This window comes from Musca domestica, unplaced genomic scaffold, assembly GCF_030504385.1.
Source record: "Musca domestica strain aabys unplaced genomic scaffold, Musca_domestica.polishedcontigs.V.1.1 3, whole genome shotgun sequence".
Classification (NCBI taxonomy): Eukaryota; Metazoa; Arthropoda; class Insecta; order Diptera; family Muscidae; genus Musca; species Musca domestica.
Genome location: NW_026712299.1, coordinates 11,501,734 through 11,525,181, shown reverse-complemented (window position 1 = coordinate 11,525,181; position 23,448 = coordinate 11,501,734). Strand labels below are relative to the sequence as shown.

Genomic DNA, 23,448 nt, shown 5'->3' with positions numbered 1-23,448 from the left:
ATTATTTACAACTTGCCAAATCTAAATATTTCTCTTAACCAGAAATATTATATGATTATGTGTTTTATCGAAATTTATAATTTCGCATAAAATTGGATAAATGTTCGATTTCCTTCAACTTTTGCACATACTAATATATTTATCTGTAGAAGATGAAGTATGAAAATAATATGCTTCGGCCCGCTATATCTGTTACCTGACGCATATTTCCACATTTTCCAAAAAATTCCACATATTTCATATAAAGTATAGAATGTATTAGATATTGTCCCAATCTGGCACGTTGTAATATTTTTATCAGTCTTAGGTCAGATACGAATTGAACAATATTTGCCAACTGCTTCGAAATCTCCCCCATAAAGGGTAAATACTTTGAATAATCATAACTCATCTGTATACATCTGACGGCAAAACCTTGATGATGAATGATTCACATTAAAACAAAATCCAATTTTGTTAGAAAAATATCTGTATATTATTTTATTTAGTTTCACAAAGAAAGGGCTTTTATCTTTCTAAAAAACAAGAAAAATCTCTTTTCTAATATATAAACTAAGAAAAATGAAAAAATAATACTAAAAATAGTATTGGAGTTTAACAAAGACTTACAGTACTACAACAGAAACAGGACATCAAATTGAGGCGGAAACAACCCATTAACCCAGAATAAAGGCATTTAATTTGTAATGCAAAAATCAAGTAGTACAAAAAACTATACTTTAAAAGTACATTGTTGTATATCATCCTAATTGTAAGTAGTAGAAAAAATAAATAATTTATATGTTACTAATAAATAGCGAATTCGTATCAATGCTTAAATACTGTAATTCAAAATGATGACTTGAAGAGATGGGCCAAAAGCTCTGGTTCCGACAAATCCATTTTGTATTTTTGTACGATATCCTGTACCTTGAGGCGGCGACGAACGTGTGGTGGTTGGAAGCTATAAAAACAAAATTCATGTAAATAAATCTAGTTAGACTATATTATCAAGAACCTACTTATCATTATCCAAACGTCTTCTCTTGGCCATATTATGAGCAGTTTGCCTTACAAGATTGCCAACAACACGGCGACTTAATACCATGCCATCCACCAGGGGTGTGGCAAAACTCATACGTCCCGGAGGCCCTTGCAATTTCACTCTTAACAGACCAGATTGCAAAGCGTGTATGAAAATCACATGCACATCGGCAGCCCGTGGTAGCTGTAGAATATTTGATTCCTCTCCGGTTTTGGTATAGGGCAAAAGTTCCTCTGCAAAAAAATAAAAGGAAACATTACATTTAATGTTTTAAAATTTCAGGCATCACTCTACCTATGGGGAAATTCAAAACATCCTCAAATGATTCTAGCCAAACCAAGAAAATTTTAGCTGGTGGTTGAGCCAACAATCCGGGTTTCATGGCATTTGCCTTTCGTCGTGTTGGTGGCACTGGATCCTTGGATTTATCCAATTCCAATGAAAGATTGCGAGAACGTTGTGCAGAATTTTTGTTGGCATCAGGTAAATTACCAACATCTGCCGAAGCGCGCGACCAAACATTGGTTGAATCAGCACCACCAGATGATTGACAGCAACCATCGACTTCGGAACGTAGATTCCATTCGGTCGGCACCACAAAAGCAATCTCCGATGAAACATCAGCCCAATACAAAACTTTCGATTCACCATTGAATTTAAAATCCATTGGTGCCGTGGAACGATTTTGTGATTTATCTTCCGATTTGCTGGAATTCGATTTCAAAAACCATGATGTACTAACCAAGCCAGACCAGCCGGAATGTTCGTTAATATCAACAGGCCATCCTAGGAGGGGAATATTATTACAATATTAAAACTTCTTAAAGGAATATGCCATGACAAATACATACCCAATGTCATCAGCATGTTACCAAAATGTGGATCCAAGTTACGCACATTTTCCTCACTCATATTACCCACAATCTCCTCTGCCGTTGTCTGTCCGGCCTTGACATAGAATACATGAACCGTGTCATAGGTACGTGCACTCAACTTATCTAGAGAATTTAATTCTGTTGCAAAATTCGATCTCTTTGTATCCAAAACAATTAATGGTCGTTGCGGCGGAGCTCCCAGTGATTCAGCGGGGCTATTGGGATTCCTTTCTTCGAATGTTAAAAAGCCAAAATGCGATAAAAATAACCTTGCCGCCTGGAATTCATGACACACCGTTGGTGGCACACTCTCCTGGGCGTGAGACAATGAATCGGAACTGTTATCCGTCTCTGCCCAAGCCAATTTCTCATGTATAGTTTGATTTTCAAGCATCGTCTCCAATTGTTTAATACTCTCGGAACCATATTGTTCACGAATTTGTTCGAATGTGGGTATTGAGAAATCAGCAACACAGGGTGTGACTTTTTCCACCCCCTCGGGGAAATGTTTCTGATCGAATTCAATGCGTTGTGGTACCTCATTCATTGGTATCGGACGTCCCGGATTGACGGCATGGTATTTGGTGCCAGATTTACTGCGTGGCAAATGTCTCAATTGCATTGTCCAGGCGTGACGTCCAAATGGACCACGAATGAGTACTGCGGTAGAAAAACAAAATTTTAATTTTGAATGAATAATTTCTTCTAAATTTAAAAATAATACTTTTTGAATTTAAAGGTCAAATAAGGCAAGTAATACTGGATTTTTAGGAGCATTTTTAAGGAGTGTCAGTGAAATAAATACCGGGTTTCGTAGGTAAACTTAAAGACTAACAGGAAACCCAATGACGGATTTTATCAGATAATCGAAGGTTCGTTAGAACGTTTGTAAAAGACTAAATGTCCATTTTTTTTTTTTAATTTTTAAGAAACATTTTTGAAGGACATATAGTGGATTTTTAAAGAATACTTTTAAAGGACGAATCGTGCATTTTTAAAAAATATTTTTGAAGGACAAATCGTGGATTTTTAAGGAATATTTTTGAAGGAAAACTGTGTTTTTTTTAAAGAATATTTTTTAAAGGAGAAATCTCGGATTTTTAAAGAATATTTTTTGAAAGACAAATCGTGGATTTTTAAAAATATTTTTGACGGACAAATCGTGGGTTTTCAAGTATATTTTTGAAGGACAAATCGTGGATTTTTAAGGAATGCTTTTAGAGGCAAAATCAAGGATTTTAAAAGTATATTTTGAAGGACAATTCTTGGGTCTTTTAAGAATATTTTTGGAGGCCAAATCAAGGATTTTTAAACAATATGTTGGAAGGACTTTCGTAACGATATTCATTGAATCTTTATTGAAAATATCTCTGAAATAAAGATTTAAAAACGTTTCAATCAAATACTTACACGTCACAGTTGGCTGCGGATCCTGGTCATTGCCCAACGGCTCTTCGAGCAATGCCAATATGGTTGAATTTTCCGTTACGAAATATTTAAATTTCGATATTGCCTGTTCGGTGCTAATCGAAGAACCATTTGCCGCATCCAATGAATTGCAATGTTTCATCAGCGCCACCTCATCCAATAGCGATGAAATCGATTCGGGACCACATTCGCTGGGAAAATAACCAACTTGTTCCAGAATAATTGTTAGCAGTGCCTCGGCAGCATCACGAACACGCATAGAAGCTGGTTTCAATTCTTTTTCATCTTTAAATTTCGGTATATCGCCCGGTTTGCCAATACTCTTGGTACCCGATATACCCAATTCAACCACCTCTAGTACGGTCTGTAGACAATCTTTATCCTGCAACAAGTATGGATGCTGCATCAGCCAGGCCGATGTACATTGGAATGCGGCAACAATGGTACTGTGCAAATCTTTGCTATGGGCCTGCGGTGGTCTTGAACACTGATAGCAGATATAATCGCAAATCCATTTTACGGCCCGTTTGCATTCCAAGGCGTCTGTGGAAATTATCGTAAGATTTTGACTTGGTTCTTCAATTTTGACTAAGGTATCTATGTTTTTTGTTGTTGGTTGGTTGTTTGTTTGTGTATGGTAGAATATGGTTTGGTTGCATTCAACAATTTCAAATCAATTTGTACAACAATTTTTTTGATTTTGATTTCAACCAACATGGAACATGGGTTGAAATGTATGTATTGTGTGGTTATTATTCAGATTGATCCGATTTTCATTGTTTCGGATGTAAAAAAATGTACAAAGAAAAAAATATGGAAAATGTTTGGTGATAATATACCCGAATCATGACCCAATGATAAATGTATGTAAAAAAATTTTTGTTTTAAATATTAAAGTTTTTTATATAAATTAGTTAGGTTCACACATGAGACCAGACCAGAACAGAAGAAGGCGAAATTGAAATGTTGGGTGGTACAAAATATTGGTAATTGTATTTTTGTAATGAGAACATGTATGTTTGTGTGTGTGCATTGTTTTATGATTTGATTTTTAAAAGATTGAATTATTGACAAGTTTTTAATATTTTGGTGAAAAAGAGAAAGAAAGAAAAACAAAAAAAGAAGAAAAACAACCGGTGTTAGTTAAAAATGTTCGACTAGATCATTACCATTAGTAAATTTCCGAGCTGCAGCAATTTTGTTGTATAATTTATTTGTACAATATGAGTGTGGTAGTAGATGAATAAAATAATTTGATGCATTGATGTTGTACAGAAATGGATCGATTGATATAATACAAAAATGATTTGAATGGAAGAGCAGGTTTTTATTTATTAATGTATTTTCAATGGGTGATATGAGTTTTACAAAACAAGACCATTATATATTTTTGTTAAAATATTTAAACAAATTCCCAGGATTAGTAGTTTTGTTCAAAAGGAAGAAGAGAATAAAAATAAGAAAGAAAATTTTATTGTTAGGGTTAATTATACTATTGATGATAAATAATTTTGTTATAATGGGGAAATAAAAAAGTGATATTATTGAAAATCCATTTTATGTAAAGTAATTTTAAAATCTTTTAACTTCATCCACATGAAAAAAAAACATAAGACGAAGAGAAGGTTTCATGTTGATAACAGGAAATATACTGCTTCCATGCCTTTGTATAAAATCATCGCCCAATATTACATAGCCCGGAATCACTTGAATATCCATGATTTAAATACCTCTTCGGTTGAGATTCTTCCAAATCTTTAAACATGGAATTTACTGCAAGACTGTCAACCTGGGTGTACAAAGAGATCTGGACATATGTATTTTTTGAAGATGAAAGTTGCAACTGTATGAAAACTCTTAGAAAAGTCCATCTTTCCGTGCCTCGCCCTTGGATGAATTATGAATTTTTCACTCAAAACGAATGACTTGATCAGACAATCAGGGCGGTCGAAATGACCTGGAGATAAGTATTTTCCGGTTCTGCAGGCTTCAAACGTTGCAAATATATATGAAATCTCCTAGGATAGTCTATAAAAAGTCTGATTTGGAGTTTCATATGAAATCAAAATATAGCGACTGCGACTAATTTTATTTCTCAGGTCAGCATTCAAGGATACCCTATCAGATGACATAGAAAAGTCCATCTTTCCGTACCTCGCCCTTGGATGAATTATGAATTTTTCACTCAAAACGAATGACTTGAATTCAACTTATTCTTTGTATGTGGTGCTTACATATCGTTAAACGCGGAATTTAACATAAGTTTTCAAGACAATCAATCAGGGCGGTCGAAATGACCTGGAGATAAGTATTTTCCGGTTCTGCAGGCTTTAAACGTTGCAAATATATATGAAATCTCCAAGGATAGTCTATAAAAAGTCTGATTTGGAGTTTCATATGAAATCAAAATATAGCGACTGCGACTAATTTTATTTCTCAGGTCAGCATTCAAGGATACCCTATCAGATGACATAAAACGCGATAAAAGCACTGGACTTTGGCTGTATGAATGTCGACTGTTCCGCACATTCAGAAACGATAACGTAATCCTCACAGAATGCCACATTTTAAACACCTATTACAGGATACTTACTGCATATAATAGATTATAAAGCATTGGATTCAAGCTTTACAACACTTTAAATATCTACCCAAAGGTTGGGATGGAAAGCTGGAGGATGAAACTCTTCACGTTTTTGTCAGGCACGAATCCTTGTCAGAATATTCTAGGTGCAGGTATTGAAAGTAGCGACTACATGTCCACTTTTTCCGACGTCAATTCCATTGACGTTCGTATAGCTGATCGTGTTGGCCGCCATAACAGCCGATGGTCGCTCTCCGCTCGTATTAATCGACCGTGACATCAGAATAATTGCCGAATATTATTGCGAAAATATTCTGGAGGGTGTGTTAAAGCCTTGGGCACGCAAACATTTTGGCCGCAGACCTTGGACATTCCAACAGGACTCAGCACCATCGCACTCAGCATGCGCCACCCAAGAATGGTTACAAAAGCAGGTTCCTCGCTTCATTTCCAGCGCACAATGACCACCAAAATCCTCGGATGGACTATTGTGTCTGGAGTATTTAGGAAAGCAAGGTTGGCACTAAATATACCAAAGTGTCGATCACATCAAGCAGGCGCTTTGCCGGGAATGGGCCAAAATACCACAGATCAACATTCGGGCAGCGTGTGACGGTTTCATTGGCCGTTTAAAGCCATAATTCTTACCAAAGGTAACCAATTCAAACAAATGTAAACTTATTCTAAAATTGTATGCTATTTCCGACATTTTTTTTTTTTGCTTTCATTCAACAAAATTAAAAAAAAAATGTAAAAATTATGGCGTTTGACTTTGTTGCAGTTTTTTATCTCACCCTGTATATAAGACATCAGTCATTTTGAGGAATACAATTAACGGAAGACTTTAAGCCCGGATTACATGTTTTCATTAAATTCACATAAATGTTTCAGCCCCAGAGCGTTATAAACTCATTTTTCTCGTCCTTGAGTCGTTAGTTAAGCCATTACCTGGAGTAAGTCCTGGTCGGGATGAGCCTAATTGTTGATATAGTAGGGATAACTCGTGTATCGTAAAAGTTATAACCATTCAACATCCTACATTTAATCAACAGCAAGTGAAGGTTGGTTTCTTGTTTCGAAATATTCTCTAGATTATTTTTTCCTTAATTCGATATTAAATATATCAACTATTCTCTGCCGATCATTTTTTTACTTCTTTACATAAAATGGATTTTAAAATACTTTACAACACAAACAACGCACATACACACACGTCTCTACAAAAAAAAAATAAATATATTTATGTACAAAATAAATTCTCGCCATTAGAAACCCAAATCAGAAAAAAGGAAAACATAAGAAAAAAATAAACAAATGCTGGGAATCGAGAAAACACAACATAAACCAATCATCAGCCCAAAACCAAGAATATATAAATGTCATATTAGCAAACAACGCAAAATATTTCGAAGAAGAAAACCAAAACATAAGCATACTTGATACAACAACAAAAAACTCTTACCTGTGTCGCGTATAAATAATCGAGCAAGTCCTGAAAGTAATTCCAAGGCGGCCAGGGAAACATTTAAATCCGTTCTCCAGGATGAAATCAAACGATGACATACCAAATAGGTGGCATGAACAAACAAGGCATGGGCATTATCTAGAAAAGTTGTTAAATTCCAAGAATTCATTTAAAACATTAAAATTTGCATTATTTGTAATAAAAATAAACATTGGCCAACATATTGGAAAAGGAATAAAAATAATTGAAATTTTTTAAATAAATGAAAATAATATTAATAAATCATAATTATTTACCATAGCCAGTAGCTGTTTCATATTCGTGTAAAACTTCCAAGGGTAAATCATCGAATATCGTTAGACTGGGATATTCATGTTGGGATGCATTATCGCGGGCATTCAATGTGCCCGAACCATGATACGAATCAGCTGCTGTTGAACCAGCGGCAACCGAATTGCCAATAGTGGCAGTACTATGAGCACCTAAACTAGAATTGCCAACACTAGCTATTGAAGCAGATCGTTCAGAACAAGCTACACTCTCAGCAAAAAGTATAATAAAAAAAAGAAAACACAAAAGCAAAATAGAAAATAAAATCAAAAATAAAGACAAAATAATTAAAAAAGCAATTAAAATTCAAATAAAAATATGGGAAATATACAGTGGGATGTAAAACATGATACTGGTAAAATCATACAATAATACAATCTCGATATAGAAAATGCATGGGAGAATGCAATTTCGAAACATAACACGTATTGGAAAATATACTTAGAATAAGAAAATGAACTCGTTTACGAAATAGGAAATTTCTTGGAGATTAAGATTTCGATGTTGAACATGAATTCTAGAATATGTTCTCGACTAAGAAAATGTATTGGGAAATACATTTACCAAAAAAACAATAAAATTAGAAAATGTATTGGAAAATAAGGTTTGAATTTAACAAAATGAAAAATATTTTCTGGATATAGAAATCGAATTGGGGAAGAATTTTTCGATCTTGCAAATGTATTGGAGAATAGGTTTTTGATATAGAAGCAATTACAAATTTGAAAACTTATTCGAATATACGTTTTCAATATAGACCAAGTAAAGAAAGTCTTCAAGTCGAGCGGGCCTTATAATACCCTATACCACTTTGCATATTTAGTAGAGCTTCATTTGAAAAATAAAAGTTTTTATGGGGAATTTGTGAGAATCATAAATCATACCAACGATGATTATATTTATAATTTAAAGTCCAAACGAACTAATATATGAGAGGATTACACTCCTCTGAATCGGTTTCTACTAAATTTGCCTAGGCATTTGTGCCTTTTCAATTAACATGAAATCGGATAAAGAATATATGGGAACTATATCCAAATCTGAACCGATCTCGATAAAATTTGGCAAAGGTATTTCTGAGCTGTATTTGATATATTTCCTGGTGTACAATAAAATGCATATCGGCTATATCTACATTTTGACCTTTCTTTACAAAAATACATGGACAGACGGACAGGTGGACGGACAGGTGGACGGACAGACGGACGGACAGACATGCATAAATCGACTCCGAATGTGATTCTATGCAGATCAGCAAAAGGAACTATAGGTCTATCTCGTTTCCTTTTGCCTGTTACAAACAAATGCACAAAGACATAATACCCTGACCACCTTGTGGTGTAGGGTATAAAAAGGAAAGGGTGAACATGTTTTCAATATAAAAAATATATTGAATACCCTATTCCCAGCCCATAACATACCTGAACTCAAGATATTCGACTCATTGCCATGTCCCGGAGAAGCCGAGCCGCCATGAATATTCGGATGTTCTGCACCGCCTAAACTTTCGGTTTCTTCAAAGGTAACAGCATCTTGGACGGTCAGCAGAAGGCCACCCAACAACATATGGGTATTTTGGGCATCTGTTTCCACTTGGAGGGCATTCATTAGGATGTTGATTAAACGCGGCTTCAATTGGATGAATGTAATGACCCTAAAATTGTAATATTTTAAAATTTAGTTCCCACAATTTCTTAAAAAAATTACACCAACCTTTCCGATGCCTCGTTTGTTAAATCCCTTATGGGCAGTGTTTGAAAATGCAATGGTAATGTTAAGATCGACAATAAAATCTGTATAGCGGAACGTCTCAGTTCGGTCTTATTAAATTGCATAGCCTGATTTTTGATTTTCAAATCTTTGGCAGGTAAAACAATTTCCAATGCGGAAATAAATGAGGGCAACAACACATGCACACCATCCAAATCCAAACGGAATAAATCAGCGGAATTCAAAAGTATGCTGGCCAATGTCTCATCACACTCCTTGGTCTCGGTGATTTTCAAACATTGCTGCAAAGCCATATAGAAACGAGCCAAATAAACGGGTAAGATTTCTTCGCCAGTCTTTTTGGCACAAAATATTTTACATAATGTGCCAATGGCTTCGGCTCGGCCAGATTCATATTTATCAATTGTCAAGGTGGGTGGCAGACTGGAGGGATCATTGAGAGAATTTGGTTGTGACAAAGAAATGCTACCCTTGCGATTTTCCATGATCATGGAAGAGGGGCGTTTACTGGCCTCGCTGGCTTGTTCTGCAAAGAAACGGCACATAAAAAGATCATGTAAAGGAAAATTTTTAAATTGGTACCTACTTTTGGTATTCATGAGCCAAGCATCACCACCAATGTGGGCGGCTTCAAACAACCATTCACCGAAAAGATGTAGAATACTGTTGCATTTGGGTCGTGTGGCAGCCAATGGTGGTCTCTGCTCCACCCCCAATGAAGGTAAAGCTAGAAAAACATGAACACATGATAATAATTAACAAATTTTGTTTAGTTTTTTTGCTATCATCATTAGTTAGTACGTACAGCCCAAGCTACTGCTTGAGGGCGGTCCTGATGTTGGCGTTAATGGAGCTGGCGCTGCAGTTGCTGTTGATGATCTGGATGTTGTCAAGCCAATGAGAGCGGATTTACTTAAGCCTAAAAAACGAATAAGGGCGTAAAACAAAAACAAGTAAATTAAAATTCAAGGCAAGAAGAGGCGGGTTAAAAAGAGGTGCATTTTTGAACTACTGCTACAGTAACAAAAAAAAAAAAAACAAGGAGAGAAGAAAACGTAATTATTTATAACTACATTTATATGGATGGCTACAAATGAGAAAACGTGGAAGCTTACTACGATGTTTAAAACTGTGTAAAAGTCTAACAACTTTAAGTAATGATCAGAACTTAGTCGTGGAAAAGATGATAACTAATTTTTTATTTGATTAATCTATTTGAATGTAAATGAAATTTCCCTTAGCATGAAATGTAACAACAAAACTTTCTACTTACTAAAAAACAACAACAAAAAAAGTATGTTATACTTTTACACTTCCCAACTAAAGCACTTAAAAATAAACAAAACCTCTCAATTGAAATGATTCACACAACAACTGGCCAAGTCAACAGCTTTAAAAAAATACCTCATTTGCAGTAGCAGCAACAATAAAAAATGGTACGTTTGCTCGACTCTAACTTCATAAACACCGATCTATGTATCTCCACTACTCACTGAACAACAATAATAACTAGACTTGGCGTTTAAATGGGTTAGCTAGCCGCAAAACGATATTTTGTGTTTTGTTTCTTTAATTTGGAAGTACCCTTATATGGATTACGGTGACGTGTTTTTATTAATTGATGCCAAAATTCGCATATCAATCACCTGATTAACAGGGGAAAAAAGCCGGTTAGTTAACAGAGATAAAAATAATGGAATATGAAAGATCCACATGCAGCAGTCGTGTCAAGGTGTTACAAATAATCGATTCTAATCGGGTAAAGTGAAATCTTATTAAAATTGAATTAAAATGTAATGCAGAAGTTATAGATCAATTAAAGGATGAAAAACCAATAGTTATCGAATTGCATTCCCGAGCTTACGATAATGGTGGATAAAATATTTTGTTGAATAATGGAACATGTGGATAAAATATATAAAAAAAATGAATGAAATTTTGCCTCATTCAGGATGAGAAATGAGTCCAAAATATATTGTAGATTTTGAAGATATTAATGTATGCGAACAAAGATTTGGCTAAATCGTAAAAAAATGAGCGATGCTTATTCAAATTATCGAATTATCTCCAATTAGTTCCTAACTATGGTGACTTTATTACTATTTAGTCCAATTGCCTACTTAGGAGAACAACATTCCATTTTAGAAAGCTCGGCGGAATAACAATTACTGATCTCAAACCCCCATTGGTCGATTTCCATGCAAAAAAAATGTTTTACCCTTTGTTGGCTTTTGAGCTTAGGTTCCACAGGTATACTGATTTACACCTATATTGGATATTCTTCGAAAAATGTTAATCTATCTACAATGATCACGCAAAATCTAATTCTGCGTTTTTGATTGTAATTTGAGGCCGAAAATCAGGAGGAGTTGCCTTTGTATGGACAAATACTCAAGGGCGGACCTACATTGTAAATTTTTTTGAGGGGTAAATCTTGCCACAGATAACTCGAAGTGTCAAATAACAGCTGGTCTAGTGGGAAAATGAAGCAAAAAATTCCAATATCTGGAGGTAGCGTAATGTGAGGACTGCTATGCCTAAACGTGGGCCGATATATTCAATTTTCAATACCAAATATTCTGAGCTCCATCATAAATTCAATATACGGACATGGCTAATTCAACATGGAATTATGTGCTGAACATGAAAATATACGACGAAGCTCATTTTAGACTCTCTGGTAACTTAAATAAGCTGAATTGTCGATTTTAGATTGAAGATCAGCCAGAAGAAACGTTGCAAAAGCTACCGATCCATCCAGGTCAAAGTTTGGTGGGGTTTATGGGCTGGAGTCATCTTTTGATCGTACTTCTTGAATTGTGCGAAAATGTAACGTAACTGAGAATGGTGAGCGCTATTGTGATATGCTAACGAACTTTTTCCCCAAAATAGAAGAGCTTGACGTGTAGTTCCAACAAGACGGTGTCACATGCCACACAACCTGCGTAACAATGGATTTATTTAAAAGCGAGTTTGGTGAGTATTTTATTTAACTAGCTATGTATGTCCGTCCGTCCGTCTGTCCTCCTGTCCATGTTAATTTGTAATCATGCCACACGTCGCAATCATGACCCTATCCTCACGAAATTGAAAATTGAAGTGGGGTTTGGGTCAGAATAGAGGCCTATTGTTTTTGGAGATGCTCGCAGTGGACCAAAAACAGATGATGTTGCTCTACAGGTCACAATAGATAATTCGACGCGGAAGTTTGCAGTTAGAGGTTAGGGCTGGAAGCCTAAACATTTGGACAGTCATCGGATAATATTTAGCGGGAAAAATTACCAATCACTTTTATGTCACAGAATACGGAAATTTCCACCAAACCGCGAATATTTTTAATCCCGGCCAATTTACAAATCAACATTAAAAGGTCATTTCTTACATTTACAGTTATGCATAGCCAAGATATCGGAAAAAATAACGAAATGGGCACAATATATATGTAAAAAATAAATCTTTGTTATTCCGCTTATAAGTCAAGAACTGCGGAACTAATTTTCACAAAGCTGATCAATTCGGAGTTGCCTCTTGCCAGAAAAGAATAAAATCTAAGAATATAGCGTAAAAATATTGAAATTAGAAAGTGAATATTTTTTATTACATTTTTTTAATGTTTGTCATATTTTTTATCGCATGCGATTTTTTTAGTTTGACTTACAATTTTGAATTCTAAACTTTTTAAAGTTATTCTACATCGCGCGACACTATGTGTCCGTTCGATCCTCACGTATGTCAGCCTAACCATATGCTTTCGTTGCATCTTAGGTGTTATCGTGGGAGTCATCCAAGCCATATGGTGGATAAAACTCCCCTCACCCAGGCGTGTCAGGAGGGATATACACGATCTAGAGCAGCATTCATACTGATGCAGTCACATATGCCATCAACAAATACAGTATAGATGGCGTCCTCTGATCCTACCCTCATTGATTACAGCTGAAGAACGTAATAATCAGAAATGGTCCATTTGACAGTTTATTACATTTTCTACTGTCGAGAAGCAGTAAACGTGGAAAACGTCGTATACCCGTATAAAACGTAAAAAAGTACCAAACGGCATATACTCCTGAAATATTGTAATATCCCACACAATGCATCCCAAGTTAATTGATAAACGTTTAGGTCTTAGTGAAACCTCACCGATCATAATGGTGATAGTTTACTTTTGTAAATCTTCCATATTTTATTAGTAGCATTAGAAAGCTTAAAACCTGAGGCTGGATTTTTGTTCAATAAAAATATGAAATGAAAAATGTTTGCTCTATAAAGTTATTAAATTGACCCTTGTCGGCTTTTTTGAAATTTTCATTTCAGATTTTCATAGAACAGGAATTAAGCACTTATAATTTGTTGTTGCAAATAGCCAAGCTTAAAACCGTTGTTCTTTTTATAAAAGCAATTTCATTTATTGTTTGTCGTTATAGCTTTACTCCATGATAGAAATGCTGGCATTAAAAATTAAAAGAGACATGCAAAATATTCAACCACAGTGTATTGTTCGAAAACTCGTATTATTTGTCTAGCCCTACGACTTTTCTTAATTCCGTCCAACTATATAACTTCATATATCTACATTATTCAATATTATTGCACTTAACGTATGTTATAATGTATTCCCCAATTTCAAACTTTCCAATGATGCTCTACAAAAAATAAAGTTAATAATAATTAAATTGTACTGTCACCTAAATTTAGTTATTGTTGTTTTTTTTCGATGGGTATTGAAGCGTGACTTGCCAAACTAAAACATTCACAACGAAAATAATTGAAAATAATTACGTTTACCTTTTCTCTCCGTTGTTTTGTTGTCATTAAAACTCAACGAACAAAATAATACTGTGCATATTATTCAAAAAAAAAAAAAAATAGATGCTGTGTTAAAAAAAACAACGTACGTAACGAAAAATCAAATACAATAATTGTGGGGCGTCAATTGTTACAGAGAAGATAATGTAGAGACAAAAAAATATTGATAAATAAACGAAACAAAACAACAATGGTATCAGCTACAAAAATGGAAATTCAAAAAAATTCATTCAGTTTTCAGTAGATTAACAAAACGTAAGGTGGTTAGTTACAAAAGGAAATATTGCATTGTGAAAGCAAGAAGAATACGCAAGAAAAATGTATAAAATTTTATTAAGAAAAATATTAAAAGTAATGTTTAAAATTAATTAAATAAAATGTTCAGTCGACCACGCCGACCAAGCAATACTCTACACCACCACTCTTCACCAGTGAATTTAAAGTGCATATCATTATTTTACAGATTTTAAATAAAAAACAGCTTTCAGTAGAAGAGGAATATAATGTGTTTTAAAATTGATTTCTGTAAATTGGTTTATACTGTTGTAAAGTATATGGTTTTGTTTTTACAGAAAATATTAATATGGCCTGTGTAAAAGTTGTTGCTATTGTAGCAGTAATATATATTTGATGTTTATTGGTCACTAGCCTGATTCTGCTTCTATACCCAGATTTAGGAAATCAGCTACTGTTATGGGCTGTAACTAAAGATCATCTGGAGCGAGTTGGTAGTTGGCAGGACAAATAAAAATATGCAGCGCATTTTGCGGACCTGTATCACACGTAGCACAAACTTTTCGCAAATATTCATCAATTCGCGCTTATTTCGAATTAAAACGGCAGCTGACACTACAGAAAGTAGTTGAGCCAAAACTACTCTGATTTGTCGAGGGAGCCGACGTTCTTTCGCTGTAATGGATGGGGTGGACTCCGAGCATGGCATTCATACCTTTCGCTAAGAGAACTCAACAAGGTATCCTTATCAGACAAGTAAAATCATTAGGTGCTATTAAACTTCATGTAAACCTACTATTCAATTCACCTTCACTTTTTTCAAAAAAAAAAAAAAAAAAAAAAAAAAAAAAAAAAAAAAAAAAAAAAAAAAAACAAGAAAAGAAAGGAACCACAGATTCTAAAATAGGATTTAAAAAGGAAGACAAGCTTAAATTTTTCGAGAAATAACCTAGAAGTGGCTAGGCGAAAAACATTTTTTAAAACATATCATAAAACATCCCGTCTTTAATGTCTCCTAGGATGTCTCCTAGGATGAACACAATAGACCAATGATCTCTAAGTCAAGCATTTGATGACTTCATCGTAGCTTAAATAATAAGGCTTGATGCTTATGGTGAAATTTGATCGGGAATAATTATGCCTCCAACAGAATCGCTCCTCAATTAGTAGGTTAATTTTGCCGTGTGCCTCACCACTCGGGAAGAGATTGTTACTTCGATTATAGTATGTTGGTTATTATATCCAGTTTGATGAATTGATATACGTCAGAAGGTCTCCCAGACCTAGCTTGGTTGTCTTAAATCGTGTAGCCCTTCTAAAAGATATGAATAATAATGTGTGGAATATGTAGGCACTTTGCATGTTTACCAATAGCCCTTTGATTTGCACCGCAATTAGTCTTGTAAGTTTCCGCCGATTTTGGCTAAACAAGAATTTGTACGTTTGAAGTTGTAATGTGGCAATGAAGATCTCGATATTTTCAGTCTAGTCCCATCTGGCCTAACTACTACAATTGTTGTTGCGAACGACGTCTTTGTTCGTTAGATGCAGATCCCGCTCGAGCTAGGTCATCTGATTTTTCATTGATAACAAGAACCCTATGACCTGAGATCTAAGTAAGAACTAATCAGGTTAGACGACCTAAATTAGCAAGTTCTTCTTTATATTCTTTCACTAGATTTGATGTGACAATATTTGGATTCAATGCCAGCTGATTGTTTCTGTAGAAGTATATAGACATGAGATGCTTTTAGCAAACCAATAGGTGATGAGGGAATCCACATCTGAAAAGAACGTTAGAGTTTCTACCTCCCACCTACCAAATAACCTATATGTCCTGTTTGATAATCTTCTTCATCTTCACAATAGTCTACAGTAGTCAGGACCATTTTGAGGTCAAATCTGTGATACTGCAGTGGCCAGTCAATATGTATATCCCGATTCTTTGATCTTCGTAAACTCTTCTTCATCTTCTCATGGTCAACAGTAGTCAGGACCATTTTGAGGTCAGATGTTTGGTACTTTGATCAGACCTAATAATTGATAGAAGGGAGTAGGTTCTTCTTCTCCAAATTACCGGCTAGATGTATTGTCAGCTAATTCATCAGCCATCTCATTCCCCACTATGTTTCTATCTCTTGGGACCCAAGAAAGCTTCTTAAATTATCGTATTTCTAGAAGGATTTCACGTTCGGGTTATGTTTCGAATTGTAGGGCAGAATTTAATTTAACCATGTCTAATAAATCGGTCAAGATTAAGCCCTGCATTAAGTTGCATGTGGGTTAAAATACTGAACAGAATTAATCTTCGCGTTTGCGCGTATTAATAATATGGTAAGGGAGAAATTTTAGTGGAATATTTATAAAAACCTTTATATTGGGAGATTATTTTACATAATATGTACCTGTAATAATATGTACCTGTAATTATTTACCTATTCGAAAAAGTGGTTCGCCAAAATGAAATATTCATATACTCAAATTATACTAAGGGCATAAAGGCTATGCTCGAAGTATAAGTTCTCGTTAAGTTGATTTTTATCGAGTTCCACATATTTAGTATTTTTTAGAACATAAAAGTTCGCTTTTGTCGGTGTGAAAAACAAAGGACAGCATGCCACATTGGCGGAAAGTATATTTATGTTAATATTTCGCATAGAAGACACAAGCAAAATTAGATCGGTATTTCCAGCACTGCTCATTCTTCAACTTAAAGATCTGGATGTCACTGTCATATGAAAGCAGTGACGGAATGTATTAAGTACATATTTGTCCTTTCTTTAGGATTTTGTGGGGAAGCCGCAGACGATTATTTGTATATGTGAACTCATCTCACATTTCAGAATGGTCTTTTACAGATTAATGGACCACGTAGTGGTGTAGGGTTTGAATTACAAAAGTTGAACGAAAAGTGTGAAACAAAAATTGGTATTATTAACACAAGCTAACAAAACAAAATGAGTAAGAAACACAAAAAAAACAAAAGTTTGCGAATTGTAAACATTTATAGTAGGGTAAAATTTGTGTTTGGAAAAATATGATATTGGCCAATATAGCGCACCCTTTTGTTGTGTCAAATTGGGAGCAACACTAAAGCTTTTTGCCAAACGCCTTTGTAGCGGCGGTGTTGGTGAGTGTGGCAAATTTGTTTGTTGTTGATATTGATGTTGCTGTTGTTGATCCTGACCACTGCTGGCCGAGGGTAAACCGAATGATATGGATCCCAATACGCCAGCCGATTGGCTACCACTGGCCGCCGGTATTGACGAATTATTTTGGGCCAATGCAGTACTCAATGTCAGAGCTGGCGCAGCAACATTGTTATTGTTACCGTTGTTGTTGTTGGACGCAGCAGCAGCAGCAGCCGTACCATGATTATGATGATAATGATGACCCATTAAAGCATTTAGAGCCGAGCTAGCAGGACCACTTATGAAATTGTGTAAATGTGATTGTGTATGTTGTTGCTGTTGTGGTTGTTGTTGTTGATTCGCCACCGAATTATTGTTGGTGTTATGTTGATTCGTAGCAGAGTTACTGCTATTCAAATGTATACTAATACTGCCATGATGATGAAAGAAACTATGATGATGATGGTGGTGGTGGTGATGATGTTGCGATGCGCTACCACCAGTGCTATTACCACCACTGCTCGTTGTTGTGGCTTCATTTAATGCAGAACGTATATCCATAAGATTTGTAATGCCATCATCGCCAGAACGTTGAGGCGCTACATAAATACCTAGTTGTTTGTGGGTTTTAAGGGATTTTTTTGTTTTTGATGTGATAAAGTTTTCGGAAATGAAAAGGTGCAAGATAAATAGTAGGAGAGGAAAAAGGTGATAGAAGATTATGAAAGAAAAACATGTTTAATGTTGTCGTATATAAAATATATTACCCACCTATCCTCAGAAAAGGCGAAATTAAGGATGTTCATTGGAAATTTTGAGAATTATGTTTCTTGAAACAGGCTACATTAATGGGGGAGACCGAATGTCCTCTACATTTGAATGAGATTGATCGAATAATTTTGGACATCTCTTATAAGGCCCCATAGACAAGAAGGTAAAGGTTAATCCTGTTAAGAAGACCTACTAAAAGGCCTGTTATCAATAGGCGACATATTTAACTACACATCCTCGTAAAAGGTGAAATAGAGGATATTTATTAAAGATCTTCCATTCATTATCCTTTTGAAAGGTTCTCTATCTATAGAAAACAAAGTGAAGGGTATTTTTGTTAAGAAAACCATAGAAGATCTATTAAAAGATATTCTATTCTCGGAAAGATCTTCCTCCTACTGAAGGCCAATTTAAGGATTTTCTGTCTATAGATGACCCACTGAAAGACCAAAGATGGAAAGTGAACGGGTGCAGGGGTCTTCAGGGAAAGCCTGAATATCAGAAACTCTTTTAAACATAACAACAACTGAATAGTATTCAAGACAGAAGTCCATAGATATGTTGGTCAAACAGAAACAGTGAACAGAACAATCCCATGACTATATACGTCGTGGTCAAGCGGACCTAAAATCACTAAGTTAATGTACCATAAAAGCTATGGCAGTTTTGGAGTGTAGGGACGCATTGAAAAAATCTGAGTTGCCCATCAAGGTTTTGTTGATTCCAGGCCATTCTATCTCTGGTAATACTCAACAGATGAATTGACAAGACGTGGATACGAAACGATGAATTTGGAGATCGACAACTTGGTGCAGCCATCACTTCTTCCGAATAAAATATAAACATTACTCGGGATGTAATGTCTCTAATAAAAATTCTGCTGACACCCTCTGGAAAGAAATTGAGGGCACTCATCTCCATGGCGAAATCGGACTTAAAACTTGCATCCTTAATTTGGCCTTTTTACAATGTTGTTTTCGCATTTCTTTTCTTACACCTTAACAATAAAACTTTTTCTTAATATTTTAAAGAACTATAATTACGAATAACAAATTGATTTTATCTTTTATATGTTTTTCTAAAATACAATAACAACTACATTTAGGTATTTACAAAACTAGACCGTAAAACCATTCTAAAGAAACAGAACCCCAATACATAAGTAAATCTCTATTGCCTGCCACGAAAATATTTTGTGATAATAGAAATAACTTACCTAAGAAAGCATCAACTTGATTTGATATACCCTTGATGGCTTTTAGGAATATCAAAGGTAGTGCCTGCAGACATGGATGTTGATAAGTTTCGGCACCTTTGTCGTGGGTCAGGGCCCATTGAACGAAATGCGAAGATTTGCTGATGATGTGTGGTGAACATAAGGCAATTGGATTGCCAATGGTACGTAAGAAGCGATACCATGTCTGAGCCACACAATCATTGCTCATGCCCTGGGGTATAAGCTGGGCATCTTCATCAGCTGAAATAAAAATGATTAATGTTATAAAGATTTCAAGAAATAAATAAAACAACTCACATATTTTCAATTCTGGAAATGCTGGACCATAAGTAAATTCCAAAAGACGTGCTGTCAGTGCCATGTTCACACGATTCCATTGATCTACCAGAGCCACACGATGCCTCCACATAGCACATGATTCCTGTAACGTTTTCCACAACGATGGCGATGGAAAACAGCGTGCACAAGCCAGCAACCACACCTCAAACAGTACTTGCAACAGTCGCTCACACAATTGATCGCCAACATCATCCTTAATGGTGGGTGGTGCCAACAGTGTCTCATTTATTGCCAAAAGAAACAATAACAAGGACTCCCATGTTTCCCTATCCATGGTTTGGGAAATTTGTGCAGTCTGCTGTAGAGTTCGTAGGACACGATGACACAATACCGCTTGGCGACTCATTGTGTCAACACCTTTAAATCAATTAATTAAATTAAATCATTAATGCGAAAAATACTCTTTAAATGAAAGGAGGAGAAGAGAAAACTAATTGCTAGCATTGCAACACCTACCAAGCTCTTTTTGATAAATAAATGGTAAGACTTGAAAGGAAAATGAGTGGAAAAATTGTTAAGATATTGTGAGATTATATGGTACAAATTTTGATTTCTATTGCAGAGCTGCTTTTGCTACAGTATATGGATATATATTACAGTGTAAGTAAATTGTGTGTATAAAATGAAGTTTCGACAATACTTACTTTCACCCTGCCTGGGCACAAACAAATTATGAAAATGATTGATAATTTTGCGACAATACATATTGGCATCTTCACAAATTGGTTTTGGTACACTAATTTTTGGTTGAGGATGCAGTGCTGTCATCCATTCGCAATAAATATTGACACAGTCTTTGATGGTTTCATGTTCTTGCAGAGGCAATGACAGGCCAAAACAAATTACATCCATACACCAATTGACCTGGATGAAGAAAAAATAATACGAATTAAAAATGTAAGAACGAAGCAGCATTTTTATCGCAAATATTACGATGGACATATTTGGTAATTGTTAACAAATTTACAGGTACCACTAAAATGAACCGATCTTGTTTTGTCAAAAATATTACGATTTTGATCTAATCTTTGGACAGTTTCTGTAAGTTTATGGTAATACAGAATGCTGATAATAGGGCAGAATTATACTATTTTATGGAGAAGTATTTTGTTTCCATTACGTGCTATAAACACTAATCTTTAGCATAGGCTGTTTTGTTTGTGTCCTCGACTCGAGGCTACTAGCGAAAAACGTGATTGAATCATTTTTAACTTTGTTTGGTCTGACTTCGGTACCGGAAACGATCTGGGTGAAGAACTCGTCTCCCAGCTCATCCAGTTATTTAAAAATTGCGATTTAGATTTCTGCATTTGCCTTCGGTCCATCATTGACTGTCCTTCGAAATAATCGATGCACAATTTATAGAACCTAATTGCGGAAGACCTATTCATTCTTTATTCCTTGACTTTAGAACCGGGAACGATCTGGATGGCTACCGGTAGATTAGAGCTTCGATGAAGAACTTGTCTCCCAGTCCATCCAGTCATTTCAACATTGCGATTCTTTCTTTCGAACTGTCGCGAAATTAGCGTTACACAATCTATGGAATCTAATTGTGAAAGATCTCTCAATTCTTTGTTCCTCGACTAAGCTGTTTTGAAAATACCTACAGGCGATAATTTGGATTTTAAAACATTGCAACAACTTCCCATTGTTCTGTTATGGAGTCTTTATAAAAAGCAAATTAAGCTGTGGTATAATCAAATCAGCCACGGTACAATCGGGTCAAATTATGCCTACAATCAGGACACATAAACCTATTATTCGGTAGGTATAAGCAATCGCTAGAAATGAATAACATAGTTGTAAGCTGAATCCCATAGGCTGCAGTGGTTATGATTTCTCCACAAATGTTCCTGATGATATTCCCAACATGATGGCCGAAAGATTTTTCAATTCCATTTATTAGCTTGCATTTCACAAAAACTCCATTCTCCGTGGAAGGAATTAAAAAAAGAGAATCCAAAAACAAAATAAATCATGTTTGGCATTTTTTTAACACAGACCATAATTTCCAATACCCACAATCCAAACACACATCTAGAAATAAAACCTTAGCAAATAGGTACTTATTACAAAAATAGTAGCATAATAATTAAAATTCATGGCCAACACTTACCTCGTCATCTTTAACCAAATGACTTGGCTCGGCATTCTGAGTAATGCCCAAGTTCGTGGCCAATTGTTTGACCACAGAAACAGTCACCTCACGACCAGAACTGGCTGGGAATTTATTTAAAACACTGCAACTTTGAGCCGCACAACTGTTTGCGGTTATTTGCGAGGACAAAGATACCCATTCGCCATACATTTTGCTACATTAATTTCTTTGAAACGTGTGAAAATTGTTCTACTTTTCATCCACAGCACTTTTTTTCATAAGTTTGCCTCTCACTCTCAGCAATATTTTCTGGTTTGTTTATATTTTGCAAAGTATGAATCCTCTCTGTTTATAGCGGTACTTTTGTGAAGATTTATTATAAATAACAGTCAGTCTGACATCAATCAGCTTCCTCTGTTGAGAAGAGAACGAGACAGAGAGAAAACATTAACACACACTGACATTTTTTCACCTCAGCACTTTTTACGATTTTGTTTTTAGATTTTTACTGCTTAAATTGTTGTTTCGGTTGGAAATTTTATGCGTATAATGTAATTTGCCGTTTGATGTATGTATTTCACTACAATTTGTGGAGAATTTTGCACAATTATCTACATATTTTATGAAAATAAACTCCGTCTGTAAAATATACGCACAATTTTCATTTTTTCTTCAACCCACTTGTAAACGTCAAATGGCAGTGTTGCATTTTATGGTAGTTTTCATAGAGATGAGAAATTAGGTATGCGTCTCGTCAGTGCGGAGAAAAAATTTTGCCAAAATGTAAAATTTGTATTTTTTTTAAGAAGGACATTGTATTGTATCTTACGAAAACGTATTGTTGACCTAATTAGATTTTTTTCTTTATTTGCATATACTGCTTTGAAGAATAAAAGCAAAACATTTTCAAAATTAATGATTATTATAGTGCATCTTAAGTTTACCGGATTAAATAATTTCTGGAAAAGGAGGTTAATAGTGCGTTTATATAATCGAAAATTGGGTTATCTTTGTGTATTTAGACCCTTAGGAGGATACCATGGTAGAAAAATACAGGTAGTCTCATCGAAACAGCTGCTGGGACAATGAAACTAATTTGAAATTGAACATTTTTAATGAAAAGTTATTCAAATTCGTAAAAAAATGAATATCATAATAATATTCGATTGGCAGTATAAAGAACGCCTTAGCGGAAACATTTTCTACTTTGGAGTGTATCGTAGTATCAAAGAATAACCCATTGATGCTTTCAGTTAATATGTAGACTCCGCTCCGGATTTCCTTTTAAGACTATATTCTTGAAAAACAAAAAATTCTATATAGATTTATCCGTGTCCGTCCGGTTGATAAAATTTTACTCTGATTTATTTTAGGAGTATAGAATTTTTGTTT

General features: G+C 35.1%; 1 protein-coding gene and 1 long non-coding RNA gene across 17 annotated transcripts; one reads left to right on the top strand and one right to left on the bottom strand.

Moving 5' to 3' along the window:
* Positions 1-637: 637 nt before the first annotated feature.
* LOC101889631 (ral GTPase-activating protein subunit beta) lies at positions 638-22,868 on the bottom strand. Of its 16 annotated transcripts, none has more exons than XM_059124664.1 (19): positions 22,544-22,867; positions 22,075-22,470; positions 20,600-20,819; positions 20,412-20,441; positions 19,914-20,312; positions 19,596-19,856; positions 17,539-18,219; positions 10,243-10,356; positions 10,024-10,164; positions 9,420-9,963; positions 9,128-9,360; positions 7,673-7,909; positions 7,374-7,514; positions 4,497-4,514; positions 3,310-3,924; positions 1,876-2,559; positions 1,319-1,810; positions 1,002-1,257; positions 638-943 (listed from the first exon to the last, which is right to left on the bottom strand). In XM_059124664.1, the coding sequence occupies exons 2-19, from the start codon at positions 22,264-22,266 to the stop codon at positions 829-831; spliced, it is 5,373 nt and encodes a 1,790-aa protein (XP_058980647.1). In that variant the 5' UTR covers positions 22,267-22,470; positions 22,544-22,867; the 3' UTR covers positions 638-828. The 16 variants fall into 16 exon arrangements, with proteins under 16 accessions (XP_058980647.1, XP_058980646.1, XP_058980648.1 ...); XM_059124663.1 differs by having other exon boundaries at positions 22,566-22,867; XM_059124665.1 differs by having other exon boundaries at positions 22,713-22,863.
* On the top strand, positions 20,251-21,195 carry LOC131803396 (uncharacterized). The gene is made up of 4 exons (XR_009342561.1): positions 20,251-20,435; positions 20,518-20,555; positions 20,775-20,852; positions 20,925-21,195. It is a non-coding gene; the product is annotated as an uncharacterized LOC131803396 (long non-coding RNA).
* Positions 22,869-23,448: the final 580 nt, after the last annotated feature.